The 12,654-nt window shown below is 41.5% G+C and overlaps 1 protein-coding gene across 3 annotated transcripts in view; it reads left to right on the forward strand.

The window, feature by feature from the left end:
- The window catches only part of UNC80 (unc-80 homolog, NALCN channel complex subunit), a 223,869-nt gene that overhangs the window by 161,256 nt on the left and 49,959 nt on the right, over positions 1–12,654 (forward strand). For all 3 annotated transcript variants that reach the window (XM_047773388.1, XM_047773387.1, XM_047773389.1), the window contains 8 exons: positions 450–544; positions 2,457–2,546; positions 3,505–3,606; positions 5,699–5,879; positions 6,980–7,248; positions 9,191–9,325; positions 11,037–11,175; positions 12,188–12,284. In XM_047773388.1, the coding sequence (XP_047629344.1) occupies positions 450–544; positions 2,457–2,546; positions 3,505–3,606; positions 5,699–5,879; positions 6,980–7,248; positions 9,191–9,325; positions 11,037–11,175; positions 12,188–12,284 (1,108 nt within the window). The remainder of the gene's footprint in view (positions 1–449; positions 545–2,456; positions 2,547–3,504; positions 3,607–5,698; positions 5,880–6,979; positions 7,249–9,190; positions 9,326–11,036; positions 11,176–12,187; positions 12,285–12,654) is intronic.

A 12,654-nucleotide genomic window follows, 5' to 3' on the forward strand; every position in this document is an offset into this window, starting at 1 on the left:
AAAGATCTGGCGTTGTCACTGCTGTGGCGTGGGTTCGATGCCTGGCTCTGGAACTTCTGCATGCCGTGGGCACAGCCAAAAAAATGTTCTTATTTATAAGAATAAGTTCTCTCTGTTTCCTCATTTATAAGGTGAAAATAGTAATACCCATATCACAGGGTCACTATGAGATTTAAATATGACTATGCACATAAAACCATTTAAAAATGTTGGGAACTCCATAAATGGTAACTGTCATTCTTAAATAATAAGTAAACATATTTAAAATACATATTTACCTATAAACAAAGGAGTGCAGTTAGGACAATATACAACTCATATTAAACACTCACGGATGTCATAATAATAACAAAAACATCAGCTTAGTAACAACATTTCAATGTTTTGTCCTTTATAAACAAACTTCTTTATAGGAGAAGTCAGTTTATTATGATTTTTACCTTCTGTAGGTACCAAAACCTTGGTAGTTCATGGACAGAATGAATGTGATATCCCAACCCAGTTACCAGTGCATGAGGACACTCAATTTGAAGCCCTGTTAAAGGTAAGGATGACTTTTGACAGAAGTAATTTTTTTGTATGCACAATGTATGTGGCCATTTCAGTGATCATCCAGTTAAGAATTAAGTGGCATTTTCCTATCTTCAGATGGATATGTACATTTATTTACCCTTTCTAGAATCTGTCCCACTCGTGTGTACTTCCTCTGTTTCCTTGCATAATTTTCCCCACATTCACTGACATTTTAGCTCTGCACTGACGTAGACAAAACCATGCTGGTTCCCTCTCAGCAACAGCAGCCGTATGACACTCCTCTTGGAATGCCATGAATCCTTCTTAGAAACTTCCCGGCATCACTTGTGGTAGTTCTGGAGCTGTCCTGGGTTTGCACACCAAGAGCTTTGGGGCAAACTCTGGAGGCCAGCTGAGGCTTTATGCCAGAGTCCCTTTTGTGGCACCCAGCTGAACAATTCTCAGTCTTGAGTTCCCATTGACAGAAATGATTGGAGGAGGCAGAAAATATATACCTTAGAATAAATGGAGTGAATTAGTGTTTTGGGGAATTCCCACCATGGCGCAGCAGGTTAAGGGTCCTGCATTGCCACAGCTGTGGCATAGGTCACATCTGCAGCTTGGATTCGACCCCTGGCCCAGGAACTTCCATATGCCACAGGTGAGGCCAAAAAAGAAAAAAAAAAAAGTATTTCTAATGGTTATAGTAATTACACCCTTCAAAAGAAATGCAATTCATAGCTACTCATGCTTGTAAGGTTTTTAAGGTAAAGTACTAAGTATGCTAATACATTGATTCCTCATTTATCTAGAGTCCAAACTTTGGTCCAAACATGAATAGAAAAGACTTCTGAGAAATTCAGCTTTGCCAGACCTGTGTATTTTATTTCAGTAGGAAGCATTGTTAACCTTCCTCCAGGCCTCATCTATTCCCCTCCAGAGAATCTCTTAAGCCCAGGGAAGCAAACTTTAACAGACATTCCATTTTTCTACTCACTTTGAGGGGTAGGATAGCATGAGGAGAGACAGCGAGATCACACCCGGGCTCCACCGCAACCGGTGTCCCCCAAATAAAGCAACGATGGGGCCCCTCTGGTCTCACTTTCTTTTTCAGCAGAGCTTTTACACCAGTGAAGGTGATACACGTTCTCTGCGTGGAAGCCTTGAATGTAGACTGGAGTGAATACTGAGAGCTCGAAAACTGTAGGTCATGTTGTTATTGATGGAGCTACTGAACATGCCTTCTTCCTGACATTGAGACCAGTAGATGCCACTGTGCCTCCACAGTCCATCACTGCATTGTAACTGTCCCCTTTAGCACTAAGAGAGCAGGAAGTAATATTACACTCTCAGTCTTTCTAATTGAGGTATAGTCGATGTACATTATTATAGAAGTTTCAGGCGTACGACATAGTGATTCACGGTTTTTAAAGGTTATGTTCCATTTATAGTTACTATAGTTACAGCTTTTTTCTGAAAGCAACATACATGTTTTTCAAAGCACATTCCTGAAAACAGTGGCCCTGAAAAATGTCCTGTCTGGCTTCCCAGCTGGATGGGAGCCCATGCAAAATATTCCACCCGTGGAACTGTCCCTAGTGTCCTCATATGTGTGGCCCATAACAAGGGACTGTTATAATATTGGCTACATTCCCCGTGTTGTACAATATGTCCTTGAAGTTTATTTTATATGTAGTAGTTTATACCTCTTAATCCTCTCCTCCTACCTTGCACTATTTCACGCTATTAGGTGTTATGCAATCATTCTTTACTGTGTGCATATATATTCATATGTGTATATAATGCATATAATATGTAAAACATGGCAAGATATATATATATTCCTTATAAGAAGTTACCTTGTTTGTATATTTTTAGCTTATTGCTTGCCTCATAATATATTCTCAATAAATGTTCATTAACATTTTTTGTTACCATCCTAGGAGTGTCTGGAGTTTTTTAATATCCCAGAATCCCAGTCCACACACTATTTTCTCATGGATAAACGATGGAACCTTATCCACTATAATAAGGTGAGACCGTGCGGTGATAACACTGGTGGAGAGCTGTGTCAAAAGTCCGTCATGCCTTTCCCAGGGCACCTTGCATGTGGGGTGGGGGTGGGGATCCCTGTTTAGAGATGAGGAGCACGGCCACTTGGGTCACACCACCTTCCATCTGTGCAGCTTTTGACTGGTCACTTTACCTTTGTACCCTGAGTGTCCTTGTCTGTAAAGTGAAGGGGATGATAGTATCTACTGTAGGGTCTTTGTAGTAATTAAAGGAGATGTTAGGCATTTTGTCACTCATCATTATTTCATAGAGATGAAAATTTAAGTTGCGTGTATTATAACTACCTTGTCTATTATGGAATTTTAATGTTCTTGTTTCACTTTCTATTACAATAAGCATGACCATGGTAACCTGATTTAATGAGTAAAAGGAAACTTCCAGAAGACCACTGGCATCACTTGACAATGATTTTCTTCCAGAGTGTGTTTTCGTAAATTGTCTCTGGTGTCTTCACTTTTTTTTTTTTTTTGGTGTCTTCTCTCTTGACAGAGCACACTGGTATTTGGAAAGTGTACTCAGCCTGGGGAATTTGAAGCTTTCCTAAGGAGAGCGTTTGTTTTCCCTGGGATTTTGTAGAACTGGGGAGCATAAAGCATTAACAATCAAAACCAGGAGTTCCTGCTGTGGCTCAACAGGATCAGACAGCATCTCTGCAGAACCTGGATGCAGATTTGATCCCTGGCCTGGCACAGTGGGTTAAGGATCTTGTATTGGTGCAGCTGTGGCATAGGTCACGACTGTGGCTCAGATCTGATCCCTGGCCTGGGAACTCCATATGCCGCAGGGCAGCCAAAACAAAAAAGAATCAAAACCTTTAGAAATACAACTTTTGTTTGTCTGATTCTTGGGTAAAGAAGAAATGAAAGTCAAAATTTAATCCTTTGAACTCTTTTTTGCCCTTGTGTAATCCCACCACAGACCTACGTCCGGGATATTTATCCTTTCAGGAGATCAGTGTCTCCACAGCTGAACCTTGTACATATGCATCCAGAGAAAGGACAGGAGCTCATTCAGAAACAGGTGCCTGATCACCACAGTTTTTTTTCTATGGTTTTGTCATGTCCTTGGGATAGATGATCTGTAAATGGTCTCCAGCCCGAAATTCCATGTTTCTCTCACGATCCTCTCTAGAGAGAGTAGATGGATGGGCCCTTGGTCAATAGATAGTTCCCCCAAATAATGTGTTAACTAAGTTTTATAAATTGGATCATAATGTAAAAGCATCAAGAAACTCTCACTTAGGAGTTCCCATTGTGGCGCAGTGGAAACGAATCCAACTGGTATCCACGAGGACGCAGGTTCCATCCCTGGCCTCACTCAGTGGGTCAGGGATCCGGCATTGCCGTGAGCTATGGTGTAGGTCGCAAATGCGGCTCAGATCCTATGTTGCTGTGGCTGAGGTGTAGGCTGGCAGCCGTAGTTCTGATTCGACCCCTCGCAGGGATTTTTCACATGCCACGGCTGTGGCCCTAAAAAAGCAGAAAGAAAACACTCACTTGGAGCAATGCTATGGTGAATCATTGGGTACAGATAATAGAAATTTTCTAATTTATTTACCTACTAGTTTCTAAGTATGGATTTTAATTCCACGTTTTTGTAAAGCAGGATTGGAAGTACACATAGTGTAGCTATTAGAAGGTTGTCTGGGAAGTGTATGCTAGTTGGAAAAAAAATAAAACAGATCAATGTCATATGCCTGAAAAAAGCACTAAATCAAGGTCCAGAGATTTGGATTCAGTCCCAGCTCTGCCACTGATCAGTGATCTGACCTTGGGCATGCTATTTACTTCTTTTGAAACAGAAGGGGATTGAATCAAGCAGCTGTACTTAGATCTAAGATAAAGAGCAGAATAGTGTTCGCATATCTCATGGCAAATCAGACTTTGAGCTTAAGGAAATTCACTATTTTGTATTTGAAATAGAGCTGTAGCTTACAGTTCTAACAGATAAAATGTTAATGTGGTCTATGTGTTACATTCATTTATTTTTTAAAAAATGTCTCAAGAAACTTTATCACTTCAATTTTTCTCACACAGCAACAATGCTAATTTGGCATCAAAATATTCAAAAAATAGCTCCATGAGATAAATGAGGTGGCATAGAATTCTACCACTTAAGTAATTTAAAATGTAGTTAATATTAACTACCTAAATTGCATTTAAAAGAAAGAAAATAGTGAATGTGTCACCAAGTATAAGGTATTGAGCAAAACTCATAAGATCTTAAATATAAGTACTTTCTAAAACAATTCCCATCAAATTATCCCAGTCTCTGACTTCGGCAGCAAAATAATTAAGGCTATAATCAATAACAGCATGACACAAGTGTTTTGTTTTTTTTTTAAATCATGTTTAAGAGTGTGTTTTAAAAGAAAAGCATAAAACGGGGCCTCTGCTCTCCATATACTCCAAGTTGGGATCCTAAACTTCTAAGTTCTTCAAGGACACAATAATATGCAGACCTGTGGGTCTTGCTCTGAAGTTTCCTCAGCAACTTCTCATTGCTTATCATCTGTCTAATTGCTTCCCCCCCCCCGCCCCCGCCCCGGCCCACTAATCAGTGACAGAAAAGGTGCTAAGAGAAGGACCACAAGCCCCATGTTCATGTCATCTAAACTCAGGGCAAAAGGACCACCAATCGAGGTCCCATTAGCTTTTGTTTCAAGATAGATTTTTCCTGGATCCCATTTCAGTTTTCAAGAGGCAAACCCAGAAACAGCTTAAGGCGTCAGTGGAAAATGATAGAAACAACTGGAATTGACTGGCTCCATTGGAGGAGGTCTTCCATATTACGACGTGCAAACAAAGGGGCTCTATTTCATATTGAACTATTCTTGACAATACTTGCCTTGTGCTCCTCCTCCAGCCTGCAAACTCCAAAAGAAACACTTCCTTCTGCAGAGCAGACAGATGCAGGAAGTGAAGGTCAATTAAGCATTATTTGTTCCTTCTATGGGGTAAAGGAAAAAAATATTTCTCCCTCCTTTCATTTCCCCCACCCCTTCATTCTTAATCAGCCCAGTTTGCCATTCAAGATTTTACTTCAATTACCTCACGCTTGGTGGAGTTGCCAGTTCTACGTTTCATCTGCTCCTGCCTTTGTCTACTGCTAGGTGTTCACTCGGAAGCTGGAAGAAGTGGGGCGGGTTTTGTTTCTCATCTCCCTTACCCAGAAGATCCCCACAGCCCACAAGCAGTCCCACGTCTCCATGCTCCAGGAAGACCTCCTCCGACTGCCCTCCTTCCCTCGAAGTGCTATCGATGCAGAGTTTTCTCTCTTCAGCGATCCTCAAGGTATCAGAAAAAGAGCATTTCCTCTCTTGGGCTGCTTGTCACAGTGTTGTTTTGTCCTCAGCTGGAAAGCATCTCCATCTTGATCAGCCGACAATTCTCTCAGCCCTGAGTGGGCATTAGAGTCCTCTGGAGAACTTGATAACACCACAGATTGCTGGATGCCCCCCTCGGCCCCTTAGTTACTGACTCAGCCGCTCTGGAGTGAGGCTTGGGAACTTGCATTTCTAACAAGTTCCCAGGTGGAGTTGATGCTGCCATTCCAAGGACCAAACTCTGAGACCACTGCTCTAATCTAATAGTAAGCAACTAAAGGAAGCAGTAGGTGTCATTAGGGGAGAACTTGATGACATGAAGAACAGGTATGTATATGAAGTTCAAGAGGAAGCAAAACAAATCTCCAGGGACAGAAATCAGAACAGTAGTTGCCTCTGGACTGGGGGGGGGGGACAACTTCCTGGAAAGGGAGTTTTTGCAGGTGATGAAAATGGTCTACGTATTGATTGGAGTGTTGGTTACATGACTGGGTATTCTCGTCAAAACTCTTTGAATTCCAAATTTATGACCTGTGCACTTTACTCTAATTTATACCTGAGTTGAGTGGCATGGGGGGAGGCTGAGACAGAGAAATAGAAAAGACCCACTTTGAAACCTTGCTGTGTTACTCAGTTATTAATTTCAGGCAGTTTACTGAAATCAGCATCCCTATGCTCATTGTCTTCACCCAGATGCTCCAGAGCATGAGTAGATAGAGCTCCTGTCAGACCAGGAGTTAAAAGACCAAGAACAAGTCCCAGCCCTGCCATTTTCTGTCTGAAGTCACTTGTTTCTTCTCACAGCCACAGCCTATGCAGCAGCAACACACTGCACCCACCAGCCCTCTCTTGTCCACGGAGCTGAATCAAAGAGGTGACAAAGAAGGTCCTCAGAGGACTGGGAGGTGTCATCTCAGTGCCAGCATTATTGCGCTGGGATGCATGTCCACAGCAAGTCTTCTCATCCCGGCATAGGGACACGTGAACCCAGCAGTGCCCTGGGGTCTGATGCCCTCCATGCTGACTGTGTGGGGCTAATTCTGTTTCTGCTGTTTCCTGTTCTCACAGCTGGGAAGGAGCTGTTTGGCCTCGACACTCTTCAGAAAAGCTTGTGGATCCAGCTCCTGGAGGAGATGTTCCTGGGCATGCCAAGCGAGTTTCCCTGGGGAGATGAAATCATGCTGTTCCTCAATGTTTTTAATGGGGCTCTGATCCTCCACCCAGAAGACAGTGCCCTGCTTCGGCAATACGCTGCCACCGTCATTAACAGTGCCGTGCACTTCAATCACCTGTTCTCCCTTAGTGGCTACCAGTGGATCTTGCCCACCATGCTGCAGGTGCGCGGGCTCTGCTCTCCTGACCAGACAATCAGCTGCCCATCAAGCAGGTCGACAACATCTACACTGAAGATGATGGAATCATCTTCTTTTGTGACCTCAGAAAGTACCGCAAGAAATCTCCCTCGAAATTTCCACAATGTTCCATTCTATCCTGAGACCCCCTAGATCTTGGCTGCACTTTCCCATTTCTGCTAGGCCAGTGGTCCTCAAGGTATAAGCTCTGGACCAGCAGCATCAGCATCTCCTGGGAATTTGTTAGAAATGCACATTCTTGGGTTCTATTTCAGACCTACTTTGTCAGGACCTCTGAAGTCAGGGAACAGTAATCTGTTTTTAGAAGACCTCCAAGTGGTTCTGATGCCCTAGGAAGCTTGAGAGCCATTATCAATTTCATAGGCAAGTGTTCAGTTGATGTTACTCCCAAGAGATTCTTGACCTCTGTCTAAATAGACATTTTCATTGCCGTTAAATTCAGCATGACAAGGTTGGAGGAGGTGAACGTAGCAGGAACCAGTTTACACTGGATCAAGTCTAATGTATATGTGCTTACATTTAGGAGCTGAATAAAGTTGCAACAGGGCCTGGGTAGTCATCCAAGTTTTCTATTTTTAAAGAAATTTTAATAAAATGATGAAGATAATGCATGCTTGTGTAGAGTGAACTTTCCTCAACCTACAGGAGCAAGAAATTGACATTTAATATCATCAGGGCTCTCTTCCTATTTTAAAATAGTTGGGGGAGTTCCCATTGTAGCTCAGTGAAAACAAATCTGACTAGTATCCATAAGGATGCAGGTTCGATCCATAGCCTCCCTTAGTGGGTTAAGGATCCAACATTGCGGTGAGCTGTGATGTAGGTCACAAATGTGGCTTGGATCTGGTGTTGCTGTGGCTGTGGTGTAGGCTGGCGACTACAGCTCCAATTCAACCCCTAGCCTGGGGACCTCCATATGCCATGGGTATAGCCCTAAAAAGACATTAAAAAAATAAATAAATAGTTGGAATTTTCTCTGTTTTTATAACTTTTTTTTACTAATTATCAAAAACAATAGATGCTCATTATAAAATTTAGAAGATAAAGTTTAAAAAAATAAAGATCACCTATAATCCTCCCTCCTAGATAAACATGCTTTGCATCTTAAAAATCTAGATACTCTCTCCTATATTTTTTTAAAACATAGGTTGGGTCATCCATATAGTCACTGTTGTTACCTACTTTTTAAAAATGTAACACGAAGGTTCTGTCGTGGCTCAGTGGTTAACGAATCCGACTAGGAACCATGAGGTTGAGGGTTCGATCCCTGGCCTTGCTCAGTGGGTCAAGGATCCAGCGTTGCCGTGAGCTGTGTGTAGGTTGCAGACATGGCTCGGATCCCGAGTTGCTGTGGCTCTGGCATAGGCCGGTGGCTGCAGCTCCGATTAGACCCCTAGCCTGGGAACCTCCATATGCCACGGGAGCAGCCCTAGAAAAGTCAAAAAAAAAAAAAAAAGTAACACTAGGGATATTGTGGACATTTTCTCTGTACCTACATTCAGTACGATAGCATCTTTTTAAAAATAACTACATAGTGTTCTGCTATACGCATAATTCACTTAACCCCAATTCTTGAGTAATTTGTTTCAAAATTTCTACTATTTTAAGCAATCTTGCAGCAGGCATTCTTATATATACATCTCCGTACATTTGTCCAATTATTTTCTTAAGATAAATTCCTAGTCACAAATTTCCTGTGGAAAAAAAAGTATATTTATACTTTTAGGATTTTTATATATGTTGCCAGATTCCTCTTAAAAAAGTATATGCCATTTTATACTCTGCTCCATCAGTTTATGAAATTAGCTGTTTCCCTCCAGGCTTCCCATGGCTGTAAGTTTTAAAAGTAAACATGACTCTAGTAGGCTGTTGAGGCATTTTCTGAGTATGTGGCATTTTTCCGTAGGTGTACTCTGACTATGAAAGCAATCCCCAGTTGCGTCAAGCCATCGAATTTGCCTGCCACCAGTTCTACATTCTACACCGGAAGCCCTTTGTGCTCCAGCTGTTTGCAAGTGTGGCCCCTCTCCTGGAGTTTCCTGTGAGTCAGCTCTGCGGAAATAAATGAAGACCAACCAGATGAGAAAAGCAGAAGCTCTTTATTCCGAGTTCACTATAGCAAGGGAGTTAGCCACCATCACTTGTGTTTTGACAAAGACTCAAATGTGGACAGAAGAGTGAGAAACTTTATAGCGGAGAAAAGGGAAGGCTCCGGGAGTGCTCTTACTGGAGGTCATTGGCAAGAGGAAGCCGTGAGCAGGCTAACAACTGTGAGGTTATCTCTGTGCATTGGTTAAGGGTGCATATTTGGCTTTCTCTCATTGGTCCTAAATTGGATTTGGGGACAAGGATTAGGGAAGCTGCAGTTATTAATCAGGTCCTAGCCATTTGAGGGCTAGTTGTTATGCAGAGCTTATTATTTTATTTACTCTGGAACTGGTAATTTGACTTCCTACAAGCCTGATTGCTAACAGGCTGGTTTCCTAGGCCAGTTACTACAGGTTGTGGATCAGAGTTCTAATTTTATTTTATTTTATTTGCCTATTCTAGGGCCGCTCCCTCGGCATATGGAGGTTCCCAGGCTAAGGGTTTAATCGGAACTGTAGCCACCGGCCTGTGCCAGAGACAGAGCAACTCGGGATCCAAGCCGCGTCTGCAACCTACACCACAGCTCACAGCAACGCCGGATCCTTGACCCACTGAGCAAGGCCAGGGATCGAACCCACAACTTCATGGTTCCTAGTCAGATATGTTAACCACTGAGCCACGACGGGAACTCCCAGAGTTCTATTTTTATGTATGGCCCATTCATTGTCCCTTGTCTAATCAGTCTCTCAGCTCTCTTTTTTCAACCAGTGGAAGATGATGGAATTATGGAATTCATTATAGAATATGAATACCATAAATTACTTCTTTTTCAACAAGAAAATCCTGTCTTTCAACCCTCATCTTGGCCCGTAGGATGCAACCCAACCAACTCTCCAGTTTTTTATTATTTATCCACCTGCATTATTTTTCTTTTTGTGCAGAGCCTTTTATAGCACATGTACATGTATTTGTTCCACTAACATGTATCTCTCTCACACCCCACAATAGAATTTAAGTTCCATTAAAGTGAGACCTTAGTCTGGTTTTTGTTTGCCTTTTGTTTTCAGTTGTTTTATTTGTATGGGTTGTTTTGGTTTTTTTCTATAACCTAAGTGCCCAAAATGGTACCTGGCATATAGAAGGAATTTAACCAAGATGTGTTGTTTTAATAAATGAACCACAGCTGTTTTAAAGAGCTTTGAGATGGGAAGTATCTGCATTTTGGAGATGGGTCATCAAATAGGAACTACAAAATTCCAAGAGTTGTCAAAATAAGTGTTTGTTACTCCAAACATATTTGAAGTATTCTGTCCATTATGGAACTTTTGGGAGGAGGAACGCTGAGTCCCACTATCCCAGACTAGAAGAACTATTGGTATGAACTTTCCTGGCAGTTCACGTGTTGCTGTATTTTTATGAGTTTCTGAAAATATCTCTTTTGTACTAGATTAGCTTTTAATAGATCCCATAAAAGTCCAGTATTCTGCACCAAAAGCATAGAGCATCATGGCTGAATGTAGAATTACATAAGCTGAATACCACGTAGATATTATAATTGTTATTATCAGTGGAAGTGTTTATGAAACTTGAATCTCTGATCAAACCACATTAGTACTATGGTAGGCAATACTATTACTAAATTAAAATGGCCTTTCTTTATGCAGGATGCTGCCAACACTGGCTCCAGCAAAGGTGTGTCAGCTCAGTGCCTGTTTGACTTGCTGCAGTCATTGGAGGGAGAGACCACTGACATCCTAGACATCTTAGAGTTGGTCAAAGCTGAGAAGCCTCTTAAGTCATTAGGTAAAAGCAAAATTCCCCTTGACATTTTTTCCTCTTCATAATGTCTTTTTTAAAAATGACTTTATACTCAATATTTTGAACTAAATCAAAACAGCAAAAATAGGAGTTCCCATCATGGCACAGAGGAAACAAATCTGACTAGGAACCATGAGGTTGCAGGTTTGATCCCTGGCTTCATTCAGTGGGTTAAGGATCTGGCGTTGCCATGAGATGTGGTATAGGTCGCTGACATGGCTTAGATCCTGCATTGCTATGGCTGTGGTGTAGGCTTGCAGCTGTGGCTCTGATTGCACCTGTAGTCTGGGAACCTCCATATGCCGTGGGTGTGGCCCTAAATAAAGGGGGGGGGGTCAAAAAAAGACAGCAAAAATAAATGGAATAGTGGTATAAATTAAATGAGTACATTTTCCTACTTCCTGTTTTTCTTAAATTTCTTGTAAATCTTTTTTTTTGGGGGGGGGGGCATGTCCACATCATGCAGAAGTTACTGGGCCAAGGATTGAACCCAGGCCACAGCAGTGATAATACCAAATCCTTAACCAGTAGGCCACCAGGGAACTCCTCTTGTAACTCCTAAAGTGTAAGAATTCTCTGCCATGAAAATTGTATTAAAAAGGGAGCTCAATAGACCACTGTAATTTTCAGAAAATTGGGTTTTCCTGGGCAATACTAAGTGAATAATCTCTTTAGACAGTCTTTTATCATCATGGAATGTGCACAGCTAGAGGTATTCAAAGATGAAGTCTCATGTCTTAACTTTAAGCACCCAAATGCCCTTGTAGTAGGTGAATTTTTTGTAAACTGCCCCCCCCCAAAAAGCCCTTTTATTGGTCATCTGATTGTTCAAAAATAGAACGGAATTTTTAGTCCCTTTAGATGAAGAAATGAAGTGTTCACGTCAGGAATAAAGTCCAAAAAAATATAACTGGAAAGAAAATGTTAGGAGTGATAAATCCTTCTTCATCCCTGGCAGAATCTACTCAATGTGTGCCTTGACCTTACTTCCCTTCAGATTTCTGCTATGGAAACGAAGACCTGACTTTCTCTATAAGTGAAGCCATTAAGCTCTGTGTTACCGTGGTGGCATATGCTCCTGAGTCATTCAGAAGGTAACTGCAGCCTTTTGTTCTGTGCCTTGTGATAAGTCAGTATGGCAAAGGAAGTAAAATTGAGGGAACAGAAAGGTTATGTTGCTAATATTAGCCTATAACATTTTGGCAAGTATGTTTACAAAACTAAATTTAGGAAACATTGTAGCAGAGGCTATGAGAAATAGCCAGTCTTCCTCAATTTGAAATCCCCTAATTTGCAATTTGTGCAACAGCTAAGACATTTTTGTCTCAATGGGGAAATATTTTCCTCACCTGTAATAGGAATTAATCACAAATAAAATTTCAGAACAGACATTCTAACTATTGAAGAAAACTCCTCTCAAGGAGCTATAATAATTTCAGTTGCACAAAGTGCAGGAAATTAAAT

This window comes from Phacochoerus africanus, chromosome 3 (assembly GCF_016906955.1).
Source record: "Phacochoerus africanus isolate WHEZ1 chromosome 3, ROS_Pafr_v1, whole genome shotgun sequence".
Lineage (NCBI taxonomy): Eukaryota > Metazoa > Chordata > Mammalia > Artiodactyla > Suidae > Phacochoerus > Phacochoerus africanus.